This window comes from Schistocerca serialis, unplaced genomic scaffold (assembly GCF_023864345.2).
Source record: "Schistocerca serialis cubense isolate TAMUIC-IGC-003099 unplaced genomic scaffold, iqSchSeri2.2 HiC_scaffold_1261, whole genome shotgun sequence".
NCBI classification, from domain to species: Eukaryota; Metazoa; Arthropoda; class Insecta; order Orthoptera; family Acrididae; genus Schistocerca; species Schistocerca serialis.
Window position 1 is genome coordinate 1,598,821 of NW_026047471.1, and position 23,838 is coordinate 1,622,658.

The 23,838-nt window shown below is 43.0% G+C and overlaps 1 protein-coding gene across 1 annotated transcript in view; it reads right to left on the bottom strand.

Moving 5' to 3' along the window:
- Positions 1-867: 867 nt before the first annotated feature.
- LOC126438132 (uncharacterized) overlaps positions 868-23,838 on the bottom strand; it is a 1,198,954-nt gene continuing 1,175,983 nt past the window's right edge. The window contains exon 5 of the mRNA XM_050090514.1: positions 868-882. Within this exon, the coding sequence (XP_049946471.1) occupies positions 874-882 (9 nt within the window). The 3' untranslated portion in view covers positions 868-873. The remainder of the gene's footprint in view (positions 883-23,838) is intronic.

Sequence of the window (23,838 nt, forward strand, 5' to 3'; positions counted from 1 at the left end):
TAAAAAGCTCAAAGTCAGTTCAAAGGTCTCTCAGCTAGGTTGAATTTCTGTAGGTTAGTCATGGATCAATCATTACTCCCTGGAGAAAAAAAAAAAATGAACTTAAAACAGCAGTTTTGCGAAAATGGTGAATACCGTTTTGCTAATGATTGAAGTGGCAGAACTTCATTAAGGTTGACACAAAAATCATATGCTACTTAATGTGGGGCGGTTGACTATACTTTTGCTATCGCATTAACCAAAGCTCGTTTCTGATTTAATTCACTATGTGCTTGGGTCAAAACCAGAGCGCAAAAAAAGAACCTGCGACAATTTTATCATCTGCCGAATAATTTCTTTACTCGGAAAGAGGTATCGACGAAATCTCATCATAAGCGTTTGCTACAGTCAAATGACATGTTTCATCCACATTTGAAATTATTCGGCACAGAAAAGTGTAAGAATCTATTGAACCTTCACAGCTCCATGAAGCCAACTAGAGTTCTGAGACCTATAGCTATATACGATCATAGACTTTGGATGAAACTTCTGAAGTTCCTCAAAACGGTTTCCATAATTTTTGCATTCGCTGGCAAAATTCTGCAGACTGAGGCAAAGGCTAGGTCACAGGATTGGGTCTAAACAGTACAGTGCTTGCCTCACATGAACGTTTGTGACTTTTCCAGGGTGTGGTACAGGTGTGCAGGAAGTAGCAGCGCCTACTAAATTGCATACAAGAAGTTGCCCCACTTACCAGCGACAAGGCTCAGGGTGTCCACGGACATCTCTCTTGCAACACCCTCCTCTGCTGCTGCTGCTGGTGGTGATGGTGGTGGTGGTGGTGGTGGTGCAGCAGGTGGCCCAGACCAATCTTCGTTCTTCGCTACCCGTTCATCAGACTTGCTGCAAGGACGAGAAACATGCTTCAGTATATGACCAGACTGCACATTGACTAACGTTTCTACAACTTCCACTACTATGGACACCCTGGCAATAAAAAGAGAGTCATGCTCATTAGATTAGCACAGCTAACGAAAGCTCTTTGTGCTCTGCCCAATTTTGAAGAATGTCTTAGGCCTAGCTTGTTCTGAGACTAGTTTCCCTAAGGTTCTTCCACTCTAGTTCCAGGACTGTTTGCTGGCATTATATCTTGACGAACCATTCCTTAACAGTGGTTGGAATTATTAACGCTTGCCTTCCAGGTTACTTGTGTTGACACATGCTATTGAAGAAAAAAGTGAGTCACATGTGTGGCCTAGGATTTAGATGAAGTGGCGTTTGGACTGAGAGCTGTGTACATGTGGGACTCAATTTATTTTGTTTAACATCAACAGATTAGAAATACAGTTTCCTTAAGTAAGATATTTCTGTAGCCTATAAAGATCCCAACACTGGGCTCCAAACAACCAATAAAAAGTATCTTCCATCAAATAACCTTACCTTAGGACAATCGTACACAGCTAACAATGACAAAAATTTACAATGCTTGGCACATAACGAGTAATAATATGTGAGACAACTTCAGTAGCAAAAGACAGAATATAAAAACACTCTAGGTCCTAACTAGGATCATAACACAAAACTGCGTATTTGTTTACTACCACCACTGTCACCATATAATACCACAACGAACTACACATTATGCTCTGTAAAAGTTCATTTGCAGCTGAAAGTGTTTTTTTTTTTTCAGCAACAATTTATCTAATAATACAATGAATTGATTTTTGACATAGAACAAGTAACAAGATGAATTTCAAGCAGAATAGTCTCAACAAGAGAGTTATGTTCACAGCATAATTTAAGCTAACATTTTAGGATCAATACAATTAATCACACTCACATCATGTAGTTAACAAACTGAAGTGCTCTCATTCACTGCACACACACCCACACATCTATGTGCAATCAATAACCAACCACACCTTGTCACACAACAACCAAAGACTTGCAAGTGGAATGCTTTTGCTATCAGATGTACCCAATGTTCAGCTAGTATACCACACGATACACTGTACCAACCATAAAGTCACCAGCATGCAACTGTCAGCTGCAAAAGTTCTCAGTTAGTGCTCCTCTTGATATGCTGAAGCCAGGTTCTCTGCCTCAACTGGGATCACTGTCCATCTGGCTGTGAACAGGCACCAACCACTCCACCAAGTTGTTGTGTCCACACAGCGGTCATGCCCTTCACAGACTGTAGTGACATTCAGGTGACAGAAGTGTAGTGCATCAAATTCTTGAGGCCCTCAGGAACAATTCTGCCCAGAACCTGCACATTCGTCTCCATGTAGCTGCTCAGTAACTCCAACATCTTCAGGTCCGCCCCACAATATGGACACATTGGCCACCATGACATTTTGGCCACTGGTTCATCTCTGTAGGCTTGTTCGCCTCTTAAAAATTGGTGATCGTGCTGGAAGACATTGCTTGTTCTTGTAGTTGCAGCTGACTCATTATACTACCATACATGCTCGATACTAGCTCGACCACAGTGGCACTCACAGCAGTCACATATCTGGGCTGTCTGCCATGTCGGGTCCACAGAATGACACTCCATTCAAACTTACTCTCTGGACACAGCAAAATAAATCATACCACTCGACTTGGCACCCATGGTTGGGATACACTGAACAGAAGAGCATACATGGCATAGGATCTGTGATATCAGTACGTATGTCACCATTTAGCCAATGTTGTGAGGACACAGCACCGATTCAAGGAAAATCACTATCGCTACAGCCTTTTGTCGACATGTGAACACTGTATTTATACTGTTATTTGTTATTGTCAACTGTCGTGGCTTGTGACTGTGGACTGATGGATAATAATGCAGCGACTATTAGCCATTTTAATGCTGGACGACAGCATCCTGCCAACAGCCATATCGCCATATCCCTGTGACAGACAATTCATCGCTCCACATGTGTACCTACACTCGCTGCACAAAACAAGCACTGAAATTGCTGTGGGCACAAGAAAAATGTTATGGTTCTATGTCCCCTTGATGCCAAGAGTGCTGCAGGTTGGGCACAAGGCTGGATTGGGAAAGGATGGGGATGGACAGGTAAGGAAACTGGTTGCTTTCTTTCTGAGGGAATCATCTAGAAATTTACCGTAAGCTACTTAGGGACATCACGGAAACCCCAAGACAGGTTTGTGAGGGATGGAGCTGGAACTTCTGTATTGTCAAATGCAAGTCCAGTGTCTGACCACAGCACCAGCTCGCTCAGTCCCAACTATCTTATCGAGAGGAGTGTAGTGTACTCTGAATTGCCGACAGTGGTCGAAGTGTTGGAGATCGGAAGAATATTTGCCCTATAAGCTTGGAAAATACACATCAGGAGTAACGTGTCACGATATAAGTTGGTGCACACCAATGGCAGTGATCAAATTCGTTCAAGCCACATGTTCAGTACGCAGGATGAAAAGAGGTGGATGCACTACTATCATCTTCTCCCGGCCATCAGTACCTTAACCTACTGTTTGATTATAACTGCGTAAATCTGTTTCACCACCTTTAGCGCCCAGTGTTGACTTGTAGTTTCAGGAGTCCAATTCATTACTTTTGTCAGTTAAGTGTGAATGCTTTTAGGAACACTCCATACACGTGGGGCCACTTGTGTAAGTTTTCATGTCATATGACACTGGTCCTATTAAGTATACCTGGGAGAGCATCGAGCAAGATGTCTATGTCTTGGAGATAACTCCAGCTGATCTACTCCAGTTGTGGTAGCAGTTCGACTTCGCAGAATCTTCTCTCTGTTAGACGAAGCATTGTTTTTAAAGATACAATGACACTCCATCCAGCAGTGGGCTGGAGGACCACAGGGCAGGTAGAGATCTGTATAGCTCATTTCCACGTAGGAGCTTCTCATTCCAAATAAAACTGAATGACGTATTTGTGTTTCTCTGGAAAATAAACCGGGGCCAAAAAGACAAAAAGTTGTTAATAATTTTATAAATGTTGCCTATATAGACGTTACATACATGAAGATTCAGAGAATTTGGACACGCCTTTGGAACCAGCCTCTGCGGCTGTAGCTATGAACAGGATGTGTAGGCGTTCAGTCTATGACTTTTCCGTATAATTCCTAATGATACGAGATGTTTCCATAGGTTTCCATCAGACTGATGTTCAGACATAGTCTTGCATACTATCTGGTCACCAGACTATATGTCTGCACCCTGGTTTCAATGCCCTGGCATTCTGCAGAGACATGTTGAATTACTGGGTACAAAAGTGTCAGTTGTGGTTCGTTGGTCATATTGTGACATCATGTTTATTGCCCTCTGGTTTGATACTGGAGAAGAAGGAGTAAGCTGTGATATCTGCTGTCACTTCCTCTTTCACCATCAAGGACACAAAGTCACCTCTACACTCTACACAGCTTCATTACAACCCTCTGCACTAGACAAATTCGTATGATACAGCACCTGTATATACACAAGGATTGCTGCAAATGTATGTGAAGAAGATATCCCTTCCCAGTAGTGGCCTAAACCACACTCTGGAGTCCTGAAGCCTACATCGTCCTGGGACACATCATCATTTCTTTGACATCTGGTACAGTCAGGGACCTGGGGCCCCAGAGTAAGTCCACATACTCGTTTAATTTTGATGATGAAAGGAATGTAAACAAAAGAAATGTACTTTACCTGTTACCAGGCAAAGTACTTAGAAAAATCTATGGATAATGTAAAGTAAAAGTAAAAAGCTAAAATGGGTCTTACCGATCCAGGACGATACAGGTCCACCAGAGGAACCTGAAACATGAGAAGTTGAAATATTAGACTGTATACTGCAGTAAGCACAAGACAGTCAGAGTGTGTTGCAGTGGGTGCGACAAGTATTTCCGTGTCACTGTATGTGTGAGCAGGCTGTGTGGCTAGCCTTGTTCTGTACGGCCCTGCTATCTGCTTCTGCTGTCTGCTGTCTGTGTTATGAGGAGATCCTGCAGCAGAGGCTGTCGCCTCTCTTGTCGGCGCCTGTTCATACACTGGGAAGGACTTCCACACCTCCAACTGTTTTGTCAAGTACAAAACTCAAACCACCCTTCCAGCTGTACCATAACCATCGTCCCTTCCGATTTATAAACGTTTACATATATTAAGGGCATTTAGTAATTAACAGAAGATTTGAAAATGAAAGTAAAATTTAATTGTAAAAGCTGTAGAAGTTGGCCTATATGTGAGACACGTTAATACTACGCATGAGAAAAATCTAAAAACAGTTCAGCATACTGTATATTTGTATATTCAAGCACCTACCTACATCCTAAGATACCTATGGCAAAATAATTAACATTTATGTAGATCTCATTTCCCCAGGGATGAGTCTTATGTGACTTGTTCATCTCCCCCAGACAAACGTTATTTTAAATAAATTTTTGCCAGTAGCCTCAGAGGAACCAGTTTGGAAAAAGATTTGATCTTGGAGACAAATATTTATTTTATTCAAGGTAACAATTCAAGCCACAACAGTCAGTGGGACTTAGGTTAAGTGTCTTTATTTCTTTATTCAACAGCTTTTGTAGGAGCAGTTCCCCTTAGCATCTGATACTTCGCCACATGTGAAATGAATCCCAGTCAGTATCTCTTTTTCTGATGCGTGGAAATATATAAGGGAGATTGATTATTTGGACAGCACTTTCAGGGATGCGCAATATCAACGATCCTTCCATTGTTGCTTCAAGGAAGGAAGACTATAGACTGAAGTTTGGTCGACTGAACGATATTTAGAGTCGGAACACTTTCTTCACTAAACAGAAAAGAAGAAGTAAACTATCATTGTTTGCTAGAACCTTAACCCTCTATTCACCTCAAATGATATCCGACATATATATCTATATAACTGCTCTCCAATTCACACTGAAATGCTTGGCAGATGGTTCATCGAACCTCCTTCACACTATTTCTCTACCGTTCCACTCACTAAGAGCACATGGTAAAAACGAACATTTCAATCTTTCTGTGCAAGCTCTGACGTCCTTATTTTATTACAATGATCATTTCTCCCTATTAATGTGGGTGTTCACAAAATATTCTTGCAATTGGAGCAGAACACAGTTTATTGAAATGTCATGGGAAATTTTCACTGCAATGAAAAATGCCATTGTTTTACTGGTTGTCACCCCAACTCAAAAGTAGTAGGCCAAGGGCCGTGTCTGTGCATTTGCTTAGTGTGGGTTGCCTACATCAGGGGCTAGTAGGCACTCAGGGTCAACCTGTTGTGGTGACAGGTCATTAACCTATTGTTTTGGTAACATGATCCTTCCTTTTGATTGACAGTTCCTTAACAGATTGTTCCCCACCTCTTCCTCTCCTTCTCCTCCCCTCTGACCCCTCAGGAAACCTCCATCCCACCCCCTCCCCTCACTGATATAGGTACACTTGCAGCTCTGAGTTATTTGAATAGTCCCCTCTCATTCTTCTCAATATCATTGACTACTTAGTTAAACTGATCAATTAGTCCTACCTCTCTGGTAAACATCCCCATCCCTCCAGCCCCCCCCCCCCCCTCCCCTACCTGAAAATTGGTGGCTCTGCGATGGAGAGGAAGGACCTCATAACAGGAAATTCAAGGGTATATTTTTTATTTATAAAAAATTCAGTTTGTGTGGTTGGATTTCTCTCATTCGTTGTTCTCTGCTGTTAGGAGAGATGCAGGCCGTGCAAGAAGTAATCACATTGAAACTTCCTGGCAGATTAAAACTGTGTGCCGGACTGAGACTCGAACTCCCGAGTTCGAGTCTCGGTCCGGCACACAGTTTTAATCTACCAGGAAGTTTCATATCAGCGCACACTCCACTGCAGAGTGAAAATCTCATTCTGGAGTAATCACATTGATTGATTTACTTTTTTTATTCCGATTGTGTGAGGAATGTCATCATCAAACACTTATGACACGTAATTATACTGGTAAAAATCTTTCAAACACGAACAATGTGCTGTCCACTGGACTGCACACAACGCCACCACACACACTGCCAGGAGTCAGGGTGTACTGGCAGCCCCACAAAGCAACGATGTGGCTATCAGCTGCCGGGCCATGTGCAGGTGTCTGTTTAGGTCCCACAAGCATGAGATGGTGGCAGCCCTTTTATACTTGACACATGAGAAATCCCTGTCGAAGCAATTGCTTTCCTACCCACCATGGCTGACGCATAGCTCTCATAGGTGCGGCTCACCCTTGTAGGTGCAGCTAAAAGGCTGACAGTGTTATACTGATGTCACATGTCTATGTAAATAACAGCCAAGTCTCCCTCTGTTTATGAAAATCAGAATAACACAAGTTGCATTCTTTCTACCGATCCTAGTGGGACAGCCTGTTCATCATGTGTTACGCTGTCCTGCCTTCAAAATACGTCTCAGACATGGTAAACGTTCTCATCACTAAAAGCCTTCATTATGGCTGTGCGTAGTTGCGAAAACTCTTTATCATAAACCCATTCTTGTTGTTTGGGAAGAGAGCACTGTCTAAGCAAAGATGGGAAATTCAGAACAATTTCACAAACAGAATTCGAAGCTCTGACCTACAGTGGAGATGTCCTAATGCCACAATCCTGCCAGGGATGGATGGTATGCTTCATCCTGTCTTTGAACACTTGAACAAACAAGACATCACATTACTCTCAGAACTTTAAGTAGATACCTTGCCCCCATCTTGTTTGAACCAGTCTGTAGAGGCTATTGTGTCCCAGCACAAAGGAATTCTTGTGAATGAATGGAGCATTCTGGTTAGCTCTTCCTGAATTCAACCGCCAAATTACTGCCGGTGTGGCAGCACCGATGCCATTCTCTTCTGCAGACGAGGCTTTCAGTGGCAAACCTATTTTGTACCGGTCGCCATATTGCACTGACAGGTAAATTCTTCATATAGGTACGAAAAGGGGCTCACTATACTTTCAGCTACCTAGTTTCAACAACTTTTCAAGGTCTTCAGCTACCCACTTTCCACATCTGAAATTCATGCCCACGGATCATTGTATTTAGGAAATATCTTAGGATTTTTGGTAGATTAACGAACAAGAGAAGCAGATATTCTTGTACTAAGTCTTTATTAACTTTAGCATATACTTTTAGATACAGAAAACAACTCTTTCCTTATTTTTGTTAGACGTAGTTTTAATGGTGTCCAATTTGATTTTTAATTATTAAGTTAAATCCACATCTTAATTTGCCATCTGTGCTTAGACGGTGCTCTCTTCCCAAATAACAAGAATGCTCTTATGATAAATGGTGTTTTCGCAACCATGCACAGACAAGATGAAAACTTTTAGTGGTGAGAATTTTTACCATTTCTGAGATGTATGTTGAAGGCAGTACAGCATAACGCATGACGAATGGGCTATCCCGTAAGGATCTCTAGCAACAATGCAACCTGTGTTATTCTGGGATATTTTCGTAAATGTTTTCTGAAAGCATTGCATCAGATTTCTAGAGTACATCCAGAGTGAGACTTGACAGTGATTTACTTAGACATGTGACGTCAGTATAGCACTGACAACCTTTTAGCTGCATCTGCGAGGGTGAGCCTCTATGCAAACATCTCGATCGGTACTGGACCCACAGCTATGAAGGCTATGCATCAGCTTTGGTGGCTAGGAGAACACTTGTTTCGACAGGAATTTCTTGGGTGTGAAGTGTGAAAGGGATGCCACAGCCTCATGCTTGTGGGTCATGAATGGACTCCTGCACGTGGCTCGGCAGCTGATGGCCGCATTTGCAGGGGCTGCCGGTGCACCCTGACTCCTGGCAGTGCGTGCGGTGGCATTCTGCGTGGTCCAGTAGATGGTTCATGCTTCGCGCTTGAAAAATTTTTACCAGTGTAATTACATGTCATAGGTGTTTCATGACAGTATTCCTTGCACGATTGGAAAAAAATGAGGAAAGCATTTGATGAAATACTTCCTACAAGACCTGCATCTTCCCAAACAGCAGAGAACAATGAGCAAGAAAAATCCAACCCCCCAAACTGAATTTCTTATAAATAAAGAATATACCCTTGAATTTCCTGTTATGAGATCGTTTCTCTCCGCCGCAGAGCCATTAATTTCCAGCTGTGGGTGGAGCAGGGAGAGGGGGAAGGAGGGATGTGGAGGTTTACCAGAGTGGGAGAGGTTTATTAATTGATAAATTTAATTAAGTAGTCAGTCAATTGATAAGAATGAGATGAGGCTATTGGAATAACTGGGAGCTAAAAGTGTACCTGCATCAGCGAGGGGGAGGGGGTGGGTTGGGGGTTTCCTGAGGGTTTTTGGGGAGGGCTCGGTGGAGGTGCCGGGAGACAATAGGTTAAGGGCCTGTGAATCAAAAGGAAGGATCCTGTTAGCAGAACAGTAGGTTAATGACATCTTAGTCATAGGAGAACAATCGGTTTGCCGCTGAGTGCATCCTTGCCCCTTATTTAGACAAACCGTACTAACCAAATGCACTGATGCCACCCATCTCCTACTACTCTCGAATATCATATCCATGACACTCTCTCCCCTACTTTGCGATAATACGAAATGAGGTTCCCTTGTTTTAACTTTTCCAATATCCTCCATCAGTGCTATCTAGTACAGATCCAATACTGCAAAGCAATATTCGAACAGGTAGTGGACAGGTGCAGTGTATGCAGCCTCTTTACTAGACCTTTTTCGTCTTCTAAGTGTTCTGCCAATGAAATACAGTTTTTGGTTTGCCTTCCCCACTACATTGTCTATATGATCATTCCAATTTAAGTTTTTCATAATTGCATTTCCTAGACCCGTAGTTGAATTCACAGTAACATCGTGCATCCAAAATTTAACAGATTCATTTTGGTAGTCATGTGGATGACCTCACACTTTTCTTTATTTAGGATCAATTGCCACTTTTTGCAGCATACACATATCTTGCATAAATCACTTTGCAAATAGTTTTGATCTTCTGATTACTTTATTAGACGCTAAATGTAGCACCTTCTGTAAACAATCTAAGAGGGCTGCTGAGATCGTCTCTCAATCCTTTTATATAGATGAGGAACAGCAGATGGCCTGTAGGACCTCCTTGGGTGATGCCAGTTATCACTTCTGTTTTACTCGATAACTTTCCATCAATTACTACGAATTGTGATATTTTTGATAATAAATTATGGATCCAGTCACAGAACAGATACGATACTCTACAGGCATGCAATTTGTTTAAAAACAGCTTGTGAGGAACTGTGTCAAAAGCCATTTGGGAATCTAGGAACATATAAACATCTTGAGGCTCCCTGTCGATAGCACTCACTATTTCATGAGAATAAAGATCTAGTTGTGCTTGTCAAGAATGGTATTTCCTGCATTTGTTCTGACAGATCGTTTTCCTCAAGGTAATTCATAATGTTGGAACGGAAATGAAATGAAATATCGTGTGGCTAAGGCCTCCTGTCGGGAAGATTGGTCACCTGGTGAAAGTCTTTTGATTTGACGCCACTTCAGCGACTTGCGCAGCAGAGAATCGAACCCGGGCCCCTTTGCACAGCATTCGGCCGCGCTGGCCACTACTTTTTTTCTTTAATCTTATTTTGTTCTGTACTGTTCGTTGAATTTGCTCGTGGCGGACGTCCGATGACACTCGTTCAGGTTGTTCGTTGATCCGATCACTCAATATTTTTATTACAATGGGCAGGTAGCTCTCTGACCAAACACGCTGAGCTACTGTGCCGGCCTCCACTCAGCTACCGAGGCGGATTTTCGAATGCAGTACATGTTATAAAATCCTACTTCAAATCGACGTCAGTGTTACAGGTCTGTAATCCGTCGGATTACTCTTACTTCCTTCCTGTGACCTGAGCAACTTTCCATCTTTTACACACGGATCTTTCATGCAGCAACCGGATGTATACGATAGTGAAGTACAGAGCTTTTATACACTACTGGCCATTAAAATTGCTACACCAAGAAGAAATGCAGATGATAAACGGGTATTCATTGGACAAATATATTATACTAGAACTTACATGTGATTACATTTTCACGTAATTTGGGTGCATAGATCCTGAGAAATCAGTACCCAGAACAACCACCTCTGGCCATAATAACAGCCTTGATACGCCTGGGAATTGAGTCAAACAGAGCTTGGATGGCGTGTACAGGTACAGCTGCCCATGCAGCTTCAACACGACACCCCATTTCATCAAGAGTAGTGACTGGCATATTGTGACGAGCCAGTTGCTCGGCCACCATTGACCTGACGCTTTCAATTGGTGAGAGATCTGGAGAATGTGCTGGCCAGGGCAGCAGTCGAACATTTTCTGTATCCAGAAAGGCCCGTACAGGACCTGCAACATGCGGTCGTGCATTATCCTGCTGAAATGTAGGGTTTCGCGGGAATCGAATGAAGGGTAGAGCCACGGGTCATAACACATCTGAAATGTAACATCCACTGTTCAAAGTGCCGTCAATGCGAACAAGAGGTGACCGAGACGTGGAACCAATGGCACCCCATACCATCACGCCGGGTGATACGCCAGTATGGTGATGATGAATACAAGCTTCCAATGTGCGTTCACCAATGTGCGCCAAACACAGATGCGACCATCATGATGCTGTAAACAGAACCTGGATTCATCCGAAAAAATGACATTTTGCCATTCGTGCACCCAGGTTCATCGTTGAGTACACCATCGCAGGCGCTACTGTCTGTGATACAGCGTCAAGGGTAACCTCAGCCATGGTCTCCGAGCTGATAGTCCATGCTGCTGCAAAAGTCGTCGAACTGTTTGTGCAGGTGGTTGTTGTCTTGCAAACGTCCCCATCTGTGGACTCAGGGATCGAGACGTGGCTGCACGATCCGTTACAGCGATGCGGATAAGATGGCTGTCATCTCGACTACTAGTGATACGAGGCCATTGGGATCCAGCACGGCGTTCTGTATTACCCTCCTGAACCCACCGATTCCATATTCTGCTAACAGCCATTGGATCTCGACCAACGTGAGCAGCAATGTCGCGATACGATAAACCGCATTAGGGATAGGCTACAATCCGACCCTTATCAAAGTCGGAAACGTGATGGTACGCATTTCTCCTCCTTACACGAGGCATCACAATAACATTTCACCAGGCAATGCCGGTCAACTGCTGTTTGTGTATGAGAAATGGGTTGGAAACTTTCCTCATGTCAGCACGTTGTAGGTGTCGCCACCGGCGCCAACCTTGTGTGAATGCTCTGAAAACCTAATCATTTGCATATCACAGCATCTTCTTCCTGTCGGTTAAATTTCGCGTCTGTAGCACGTCATCTTCGTGGTGTAGCAATTTTAATGGCTAGTAGTGTAACAGGATGTTCTGGAAGTAATCTAATTAGTATATAATATGGACCGGGAGCCTTGCTTTTATTAAATGAATTGAGTAGCTTTGCCACTTGATCGCTACTCATGTTGGCAGCAGTTATCGAGTGAAATTCTGGAATATTTACTTTGTCATCTTTGGGGAAGGAATTTCGGGGAGCCATGTATAGTAACTCCGCTTTAGTGGCGCTGTCGCCGGCAACATTACCATCGCTATCACGAAGTGGAAGTATTGATTGTGTCTTTACGCTGGTGTGCTTAACGTATGACCAGAATCTCTTTGGATTTTTTGCCACATTTTGAAACAGAGTTTCGTTGTGGAAACTATTAATATTGTCTCCAAGTCCGCGATAAATTCCGAGCTCCAGTAAAATTTCGTCAAGCTCGAGGATTTTTCGTTTAAGGAAACTTAAGTCTGCATAGTGAGACACGGTTTCCAAATGCTCGTCTCCGTAAATACGAACGACAGGTAGTCAAATCCATTCTTCTCTGCTTTATGGAAAACTAAGACTGTTATGTGAACTGGATATTGTTGAATTATGCGTAGAAAATTAATCAGGAAGAGAAGGAAATGAAAAAGTGCAATCACTTAGAAACGTTTGACAACTTCTAAAATAAGAATGTGTGTTTTGAAAAAAGAGCTTAATATTGAAGCTAAGTGTTCCCTCCCAATACTGGAAACCAGAGGGGATGGTGAACTAAAACGTTGATACAAACTATGTACTTAGCTAATGTACACTCCTGGAAATGGAAAAAAGAACACATTGACACCGGTGTGTCAGACCCACCATACTTGCTCCGGACACTGCGAGAGGGCTGTACAAGCAATGATCACACGCACGGCACAGCGGACACACCAGGAACCGCGGTGTTGGCCGTCGAATGGCGCTAGCTGCGCAGCATTTGTGCACCGCCGCCGTCAGTGTCAGCCAGTTTGCCGTGGCATACGGAGCTCCATCGCAGTCTTTAACACTGGTAGCATGCCGCGACAGCGTGGACGTGAACCGTATGTGCAGTTGACGGACTTTGAGCGAGGGCGTATAGTGGGCATGCGGGAGGCCAGGTGGACGTACCGCCGAATTGCTCAACACGTGGGGCGTGAGGTCTCCACAGTACATCGATGTTGTCGGCGGAAGGTGCACGTGCCCGTCGACCTGGGACCGGACCGCAGCGACGCACGGATGCACGCCAAGACCGTAGGATCCTACGCAGTGCCGTAGGGGACCGCACCGCCACTTCCCAGCAAATTAGGGACACTGTTGCTCCTGGGGTATCGGCGAGGACCATTCACAACCGTCTCCATGAAGCTGGGCTACGGTCCCGCACACCGTTAGGCCGTCTTCCGCTCACGCCCCAACATCGTGCAGCCCGCCTCCAGTGGTGTCGCGACAGGCGTGAATGGAGGGACGAATGGAGACGTGTCGTCTTCAGCGATGAGAGTCGCTTCTGCCTTGGTGCCAATGATGGTCGTATGCGTGTTTGGCGCCGTGCGGGTGAGCGCCACAATCAGGACTGCATACGACCGAGGCACACAGGGCCATCACCCGGCATCATGGTGTGGGGAGCGATCTCCTACACTGGCGGTACACCACTGGTGATCGTCGAGTGGACACTGAATAGTGTACGGTACATCCAAACCGTCATCGAACCCATCATTCTACCATTCCTAGACCGGCAAGGGAACTTGCTGTTCCAACAGGACAATGCACGTCCGCATGTATCCCGTGCCACCCAACGTGCTCTAGAAGGTGTAAGTCAACTACTCTGGCCAGCAAGATCTCCGGATCTGTCCCCCCATTGAGCATGTTTGGGACTGGATGAAGCGTCGTCTCACGCGGTCTGCACGTCCAGCACGAACGCTGGTCCAACTGAGGCGCCAGGTGGAAATGGCATGGCAAGCCGTTCCACAGGACTACATCCAGCATCTCTACGATCGTCTCCATGGGAGAATAGCAGCCTGCATTGCTGCGAAAGGTGGATATACACTATACTAGTGCCGACATTGTGCATGCTCTGTTGCCTGTGTCTATGCGCCTGTGGTTCTGTCAGTGTGATCATGTGATGTATCTGACCCCAGGAATGTGTCAATAAAGTTTCCCCTTCCTGGGACAATGAATTCACGGTGTTCTTATTTCAATTTCCAGGAGTGTAGATGGCTTGCCTGATGCCAAATTATGACCCTCTCTCTCTTGAGCAAATCGGGTTCTCTCTTGCCAACCGTGGACTACTTAGGGTCGTACATCACACGCTCCGCATACTGGTGCCTTGACACCGAAAAAGGATCCCACTCGCAGAGGATAGAGGGTGCCCTATACAGAGGTGACAATGACGTGGTTTTGTCTGATTGTCTGCAAACAGCCGCACTGGAAGATTATATAACTGATGGCTGACTAGCCCCTCAGTGCCAGCTACTCCTCTTGCCAGAGAGGCATGACTCTTGCGTTTCTACAGAGAATGTAGACGAACTTCACACTGTGCCACAGTAGCTATCCTGGGAAAACTACTGTCTGATTTTCCGTTAATCAGGAGTTTCCGTTACGCTGTTATCAATGCAATTGAAACCTCGGTTTGAAAGCTAATCTAAAAAATATAACCTTCAAATAATTTTGTTTTTCATCACAGTTATACACTATTCCAAGTTGGTACTTTTTTGAAACGGAAGTCATGGTTTCTTGTGGCGCCCCACCATGAATTCCTCTTGTCTTCCAGCCTCTTCATCTCAGAATAACATTTGCACCATACCTCCTCAATTATTTGGTGGATTTATTACACTCTCTGCCTTCCCCTACGTTTTATCCTCTACACCTCTCTCTGGTAACAGGGAAGTTACTCCCTGATGCCTCAACATACGTCCTGTCATTTTGTTCCTTGATAGTGTCAGTGTTTTCCATGTGTTGTTTTCTTCACTGATTCTGGAGAAAATCAGTTCATTCCGTATCTAATCAGTTCATTTAATTTCCAACACCTTTCTATAATGAGCCGTACGGGCACGCTCTTCAATCGATTTAGCCCCTAGTCGATTGTCTTTGTCCGGATAACTTTGAAGATACGCGGCTTGCGCCATTGGTTGGGGCAGAAGCTGCGAAGCATGAAGTTTTGGGCAGTGTGTATGTGTGGTGTGTGGAGCGAGTTGGCCAGGATCGCGAGAGGTTTGGAGTTCTGAATGGAGCACGAGAGAACGTTTCGGCTCGTGTGAAAGCACCGAGTCTTCATTTGACTATCGTTTATCAACTGCCCTGCGAAGCGGTTTCTGTCCGGTTCGACGCTAGTGAAGGCGGTCCGGTGTCCTGGACGCTAAAGGGGTGGAAGGACGGCAACTATCCCGTTCAAGATAAGTAACTTCCATATTTGTCCTTACCTCCGATTCTTCCCCTTCCTCCCCCCCCCCCTCTCCCTGTCCGGTAGACTTTATGTTACCACCACTCATAATTAATAACAGCTGTTTAAAAGTCTTTTGGCCGGCTTAGTGGCCGTGCGGTTCGAGGCGCTGCAGTCTGGAGCCGAGCGACCGCTACGGTCGCAGGTTCGAATCCTGCCTCGGGCGTGGATGTGTGTGATGTCTTTAGGTTAGTTAGGTTTAATTAGTTCTCAATTCTAGGCGATTGATGACCTCAGCAGTTAAGTCGCATAGTGCTCAGAGTAATTTGAACCATTTTTGAAAAGTCATTTGGTCCAAAACTGCTCAGTGAATTTTGGCTTATCGTAGATGCCAATGAGCGTCCGTTAATTTTTTAAAAATTATGTATTTTGTTGTCTATGAAACGACAGTGAGTTCATAATTTATGGTAGTTGTTTAATAATCATTTTCTTAAAATATAATCAGTGAATTTTCGTTAACGGTAGCTGCCTATTCAGTGATTGTTAACTGGTTTAAAATCCTGTTCCTTGTGTGCATTCAGAAAGACAGTGGATTATAATTAATGACAGCTGTTTATAAGTCATTTGCTTAAGATCTGATCAGTGAATTTTGGCTAACTGTAGCTGTTTATCCAGTGACTTTTAACTGATTTTAAAATTCTGCATTTGCTGTCTGCTGAATGACAGTGGATTCATAATTAGTAACAGCTGATTAAAAATCATTTGCTTAAAATCTGATCAGAAAATTATAGTTAACTGTATCTAACTATTCAGTGACTGTTAATTGTTTATAAAATTCTGTATCCTTGACCTCTACTGAGTGACAGGGGGCTCATAACTGCTGGTAGGTGTTTTAAGAACATTTACTAAAAAACTGCTGAGTGAATTTTGATAACTATAGTTAACTGTTTTAAAATTCTGTACTTTTTGCGTATAGCTAATGACTGGTGGCTCGTAATTGGTGGCAGCTGTTTAAAAATCATTTTTCTAAAGCCTTCTCAGTCAATTTTGTTGTTGATTGTGTTTTTTAACTTGTTTGACATTAATAAAAGAAAGTTTCGTATGAAAGATGGTCAACGCTGAAGCAGTTATATGGGGACCCCAGTACTTCCATTACGATGATCCGATCCCAAATCTTCCCAGCCGAATTCCTAGTACAGTCTCAGTCTCAGAAATGCCTTCCCCACAATAACGCTGATGTTTGATGCTAACAGGCTTCTCTTGGACAGGATTACCTTCTTTGCCTGTGCTGGCCTGCTTTTCATGCCATGTTTGCTTCGTCCATTAGGTCTGGTTTTGCTTCCAAGGTAGAAGAAATCCTTAACTTAGTTTACTACGTGGTCCCAATTCTGATGTTAAATTAGTCACTAAACTCATTTCTGACACTGCACATTACTTTCGTCTTTCTTCGTTTCACTCTCAATCTACATTCTGTAATCATTTGACTGTGCCTCAAATTAAACAGATCCCTTAATTCTTTGTCGCTTTCACTAAGTATAACAACGCCATAAGCGAATCTTGCCACTGATATTCTCTCAACCTAAATATTAATCCCACTCTTGAAACTTTCTCTTACTACAGCCATTGCTTCTTCGGTGTATAAATTATCGCCATTAGTGTCTAACTGCGTTAGTGTGTAAGAAGACCTGTAATTTGAATGACTTCCAAATCGACTGTACAAATTCCTAACTATTACACCACATAATTGAATAGAACATCATACCAATTCAGTAACCAGTAAAGCTGAAATTTCTTGCTAGTTGATAACCAAACTAATGTTAGTTATGTATAGCTTGTTTTTAATTTATGTAATCTAGAAAGTGGAAGAGGAATTTTGAAGTGGGCCATATCCAGTTATTTCTTTTACGTTTCTAACAGCATCCAAGGATGCACAAGCCATCTACAAGATATATAAACACAATTGTGACAAAGAGATACAGTATTCAAGCGCTCTAACGAAACAACTTTCGCTTTCAGAATTCTTAAAAAAAGTGCAAGGGCGTTTCTGTCAGCAGATAGTGCAAGGCACAGTCAGAAAGTGGACCGTCAGCCCATAGAGTAACTATGACACTTGCCGACAACATTTTACTCAAGGAAAATCTGCAAAATTTAACAGCATCTATGGTTTTCTGTCTACGAGAATTTTTGCAGTGTTCTTTTAAGAAGTCCGTGTGTTGTTTCTTGAAACCATCTGTTACATGGATGATGGATGTTTTTGGTGTCATAAGAAAAGGAAGGAATGTTAGAATTTAACGTCCCGCCAACAGTGAGGTCGCTGAGAAAGGAGCACACGCTTAGGTGCGAAAAGACGGGGAAGGAAATCGGCCGTACCGTTTGCAAAGGATCAGTCCCGGTATTTGTCTGTAGCGATTATAGAGATTTAGATAAATCCCGAAAAACCTAAACCTGGATGGCGGGACGTGTATTTGAGCTGTCGTTCTTCTGGGTCCAAATCCAGTCCGTTAATAACTGTGCCACCGTGTTCGGTGCTGTCGGACACTTATGGTTTAATAACATGATGCGATAGGAGATACGTACGTACTTTCCCGCTTTGCTGACACAAGTTGCAATCCTCTGTTAACAACATGGTCACTAGGGTGGCTATCTTGACAAACAGGTATGTAGACATGAAGGTAGGGATGTTGAGTGTTAATAAAGCTCGTTTTATTTAAGAATCTTTAAGAGTTTTCACATAAAATATTCGGAGACATTACGAGTCAGAACGAACTCCAGTACATAGGCTACGTCTTGATTGAAAGGGTTGCAAAAGAAACGTAAAAAAAGAATCGGAAGTGTACAAAAAATTATGGTTCGTTCGCTAAGGAGGTGTACCTATTAATCAGCTACTCCGAAGAACGTTACAGAATTCTAGTTCTTCTTATCAGTTTAGGTGGGAGGGCAGGACACATATAAAAAATTAACAGGTTTTGCACATTCAATTCATTGCTTCCCAGAACAGAGGGTAGGGTACTATCAAGACAAATTTGTGCTCTTCTTCTGAATACACAACGGAATCAATCAATCTGTGGCCTACTTTAACTAGTATGTCACAGTCATTACAAACCAGCGAATCCTATCCATAACGAAGATGACCATGCGTTATGGAGCAGGCCTTATTCACAGTCTTGTTAGTTCCATTCCTTTCCCCCAGAGGGACTGGAATGGTGTCAGCTATTTCCTCGTAATAAGGCTTTACCTGACATAACTCTTTGATTTCTATTCCCGAAGCACTCGTTCACGCCTTGGCATGCAGAAGTTCTTTTAAGAGTGTGAGATGGTAGCATGTAATGTAGTGAAACAGTGCATAACAACATTTCCCTCACAGGTATTCCTGACTGCACTGTCTGGCTACTCAGAAATAACTGACACTTATTTCCAGTGACTCTGGATCCCAAATTGTCTCATTGCCACTCCATAATCCATGAAGACATGTCAATATGATGTTTGGAAACTAGATTAAATACGAATGACTGAAGGAATTTATAAGATAAGTCTGTGAAATGTAATGTGAACAGAATTGTTGTTGTTGTGCTCTTCAGTCCAGAAACTGGTTTGATGCAGCTCTCCACGCTACTCTATCCTGTGCGAGCTTCTTCATCTCCAAGTACCTACTGCAACCTACATTCTTCTGAATCTACTTTTTTTTTACCCTCCACGCTTCCCTCCAATACTAAATTGATGATCCCTTGATGCCTCAGAACATGTCCTACCAACCGATCCCTCCTTGTAGTCAAGTTGTGCCCCAAATTTCGCTTCTCCCCAATTTTATTCAGTATCTCCACATTAGTTACGTGATGTATCCATCTAATGCTCAGCATGCTTCATTTACTGCATTTTTATATTTTCTCTTTTCATCAATTAAATTCAATATCTCTTCTGTTACCCAATGAATTCAAGTAGCTCTCGTCCTTTTACCTAGTGTTCTTGTCAATCGTTCCCTAACGCTCTCTCTGAAACTCTCTCCAACCTCTGATTCTTTCAGTTTATCCAGCTCTCATCTCCTTAAACTCCTACCTTTTTGCAGATTCTTCAGCTCCAATCTACAGTTAATAACCAATAAACTGTGGCCAGAATCCACGTCTGCCCCTGCAAATGACTCACAATTTAAAATCTGTTTCCTAAATCTCTGTCTTACCATTATATAACATATTTGAGACCTTTCTGTGCCTCTAGGCCTCTTGCACGTATAGAACCTTCTTTCATGATACTTGAAAGAAGTGTTAGCTATGATTAGGTTATGCTCTCTGCAAAATTATACCAGGCGGCTACCTCTTTCATTCCTTACCTCCATTCCATATTCACCTACTACTTTTCCTTCTCTTCCTATTATCGAATTTCAGTCCCCCAAGACTATTAAATTATCGTCTCCCTTCACTATCGGAATAGTTTGAATGTAGTTAGAAGCAAAAAATAAAAAAATAAAACGTCACGCATGACTCGCCAGTTTTTCGTGCGTCTCAGTATTCGACGTCACATCTCCTGAACTATGTGCTATACAATGACACAATTTTGATGGTACGATCTGTGGTACATGTGGATACAGTTAGTAATAAAGATATGATAAATTAAAATGTAATGCTTCATGCAGCAGTCTTAATCCACGAACAGCGAAAATGTAGTAAGAGACAAACGTTTTTCACTTCATCGTCGGCAAGAAAATATTTCGTATAGATATGAAATTATAATTAAAGTTTGTTGCAAAGTCTGTAAGTGCCCTCATTCTCAAATTCTGGCTGACAAAAGTAACTGGTATTGAGTTGAGATGGGTTCCTCTGGTTTGGCACCCCCACCCCTTTTATAGGTTGGAGGTACTTACCTCCACAGCGAATCTTTCCAGAGATAAAGTGATGTGTGTATCAAGTTTCGTTTTAATCCGACCAGTGGTATAGGAAGAGTATATTGAATATACGTTCGTACACATATACGTGCATCTGTTTTTATAGTAAGTATTGATTGCACCGTCAGGATCTCTCGTAGGTTGTAGAGCGATGGCTCACAAGCGTCGGCAGCTAATGCTGTGTCTGGCTTGTTTTACAGGCGCCTAATGTCTCATAGCGGGGTGTTTATAACACTGTTAGATAAAATATTGCTGGTCGAGAGATCACGTACCGGAGGTCCAGCCGGGACCGAGGAAAGGCTTTGTAAAACGAAAAGAGGGAAGACCTGTCTTATCCGTTGTCCTGTAACGGAGGCACTCCAAAATATTTGGAACCTTCAACGTATTCGTTTTCATGGTTTTTGGTGTGATAACTAATTAGATTTCTCGTCAGATCAGAGACTGAGCAGTCGCAATGATACAACTGAGAATGGTGTCTCCAAAGTACCAATGCAAGTAAATTAACAAGATGACGCATAAAATTAAAATTAGCACCTACACTCTTCTCACTGGAGAATGAAAGCCGTTTGGCATTCGACGCCAAAGTTTTTCCTCTGTACTCAGTTTCAGATACGTTTTATGGGTAGTGCCCGAGAGACCGGAGCCAGACGAGAAGATCGTGCAGTCGTCTGTGACTATACAGCAATATTCGGAGAACATTAACAGCTTTCTGTTATTTATTGTTTTATAAAGTCTGAAAAAGAGTATGGTGTTAAGACCATCGCCATGTAATGATTTTTGCTACAATTTTTTTTTTATCGAATTTCGAAATAACGATTAACACAGTTTTTCTTGCTGCCTACTGATGAAACTTTCGGTGGTCGTTGTGTCATATTATACTCGAGTGTACGCTCACCTCTTTGTGACAGTACCTCAGCAGTAGGTTCTAACATAATGTTCAGTGACCACGATGTTTTATATTTAGTTCCTTTTCGACTATTAAAGATTTGATTCCCAAAATCGTTAGAAGTGAGTACGTTGGTCTCAGTTTATTTTCAAAAGTTAAGGCGAACTGACTAGAAAAAAACACATAAAATGTAGAGTAAAGATCTTAGACATGTCATGTCCTTTTTTTCTGTTATCCCCCAAGCACTTTTAGTGTTGATTTTCCCGCAGAAAGTTCTGAATTGTCTGGGCAGTGCGGGCGAACAATGACGAACGAGTTACTTAGGTTCAGCGCTGCCGATCCAAATGTCCACTCCGACTGTTCTGAATTCTGCAGCGTTAGCAAATCGTTTGGCGGTACGATGCAGGTGTCAGAATACATGCTTCTTACACTTCGAAATCTATCGAGAGGCTACCCACGTTCCATCTGAGCTATGATGCGAAAAAAATTCCCTCTCCTGTGCTTGTGATACTTTACACTGACGTGGTGTGAAATAAGTGTGGAATACCTTATTAAGTAAGTTTTTTTGTACGTAGTGTACGACAGCTGCAAATACTGAGCGGATACAGCCTACTGAAACGTTTTATGACTATTCCTCCACGTTCTCCTTTCCGTTTTCTAATCCCCAAGGTCGTCACATTTGTTAGGACAAGTATTTACTTTAATGGCAACTGAAATAGTCTGGAATTAATTTTTATTTCATAAATTCTTCGCTTCAGGGTCTTGTTTTGGAATTATCTGTCTTGATTGTTCCACGTGGCGATTCTGTCATTTCGGTTAATGTGTTTTTCACGGATGTATCGCATTAGAAAATCGAAGATATTTACATCATCATGTCTTATGCTACAGATTAGCGTAATAGTAAGAGTGAAAAATTGGAAAGCAGACGACGTTCTGCCGTCTCTTCCACAGACAGTGGAAACCACTGCCACGAGTGTGAGATACAGTTTTTGATTAATCAAGTCCTTGGTAACATTTCAGTGCAGTTCAACTGTGACAGATTGCTACGTGAGAATATTCACTCTCATGCTCAGCATGTATTATGTCTGATCCCTGAGCATGTCATACGACTAAGTCTTATCATCGTCCATGTCTTCTGTGGATGTACGAAGCCGGCCGAAGTGGCCGTGCGGTTAAAGGCGCTGCAGTCTGGAGCCGCAAGACCGCTACGGTCGCAGGTTCGAATCCTGCCTCGGGCATGGATGTTTGTGATGTCCTTAGGTTAGTTAGGTTTAACTAGTTCTAAGTTCTAGGGGACTAATGACCTCAGCAGTTGAGTCCCATAGTGCTCAGAGCCATTTGAACCATTTGGATGTACGTCGTACAATCTGACAGCCCTGCGTTGTTCTGCGATGTGTATAATATGTTTGAATGTAAACGCAGATGCTAGTAAAGCCTGGAGGTTTGCTTTGTTGTATTTAACCACGAACGGCGCCAGTGCAATTCCCTCAACATTTTTCGTCAATATATCAGACATGGTCAGAACAGTGTTCGATGTAGTTGTGAGTGCATTAGGTAGGCTAAGTGAATGTGAACATGGGCAAATTTTTGGTGCTCGAATGGTTTGGGCATTCGTAACCGAAATTTTTGGTGTTTCAAGAGGCGCCGTATCGAAAATTTATACCGCATAAAGGGAAAGCGGAAAACATCAGCCGCTAAGCCATAACGCGGACGAAAGTGTGTGTGTGTGTGTGTGTGTGTGTGTGTATGTGTGTTGAGTGAAGATGAAGAAGGGTCTTTGAAGGTTATTGCGACGAAAATTAAGAGGACGACAGACGCCAAAGTCACTACAGAACTGAATGCCATATTCGCGAACACTGTCAGCAACAAAACATCACGAAGGGAACTCTAAAAGTTCGGATTAGCAGGGCGGGATATAATTCCAAAACCACTCACCAGTGATGCAAATGTCCGTAACAAGTAAATGTGGTGCTAAAGGCATAATACCTGGTGTATAGAGCAAGTGAAGTGTGTCGTTTGGTCGGTTGAGTCTTGTTTCACACTGTTTCCAACTTCTAGTCGAGTTAACATCGCAACGGCAGTTCATGCCCGAGGCTCGGTGGTGGTTTGGACAGACATATCGTGGTATTCCAAGGGCCCAATTGGTACTCTGCGAGATCGTATTACTGCCAGGGATTGTGTGACTACTGTGGCTGATCAGGTCCATCCAGTAGTACGATGTTGGTACCCCAGAGGTGATGTTGCGTTTCAAGAGGACAGGGATCTGTTCACACATCCCGCATCGTCCATGACTAGTTTTGTGAGCACGAGGATGAATTTTCGTATCTCCTCTGGCCACAACAGACATCAGGTCTCAGTATTATTGGGTCTTTGTAGTCTGTTTTGGAGAGAACAGTGCGTGAACGCTAGCCACCTCCATCGTCATTACCTGAAATTGGCACAATTTTCCAGAAAGTATGGTATAACATTTCCTTGCAAA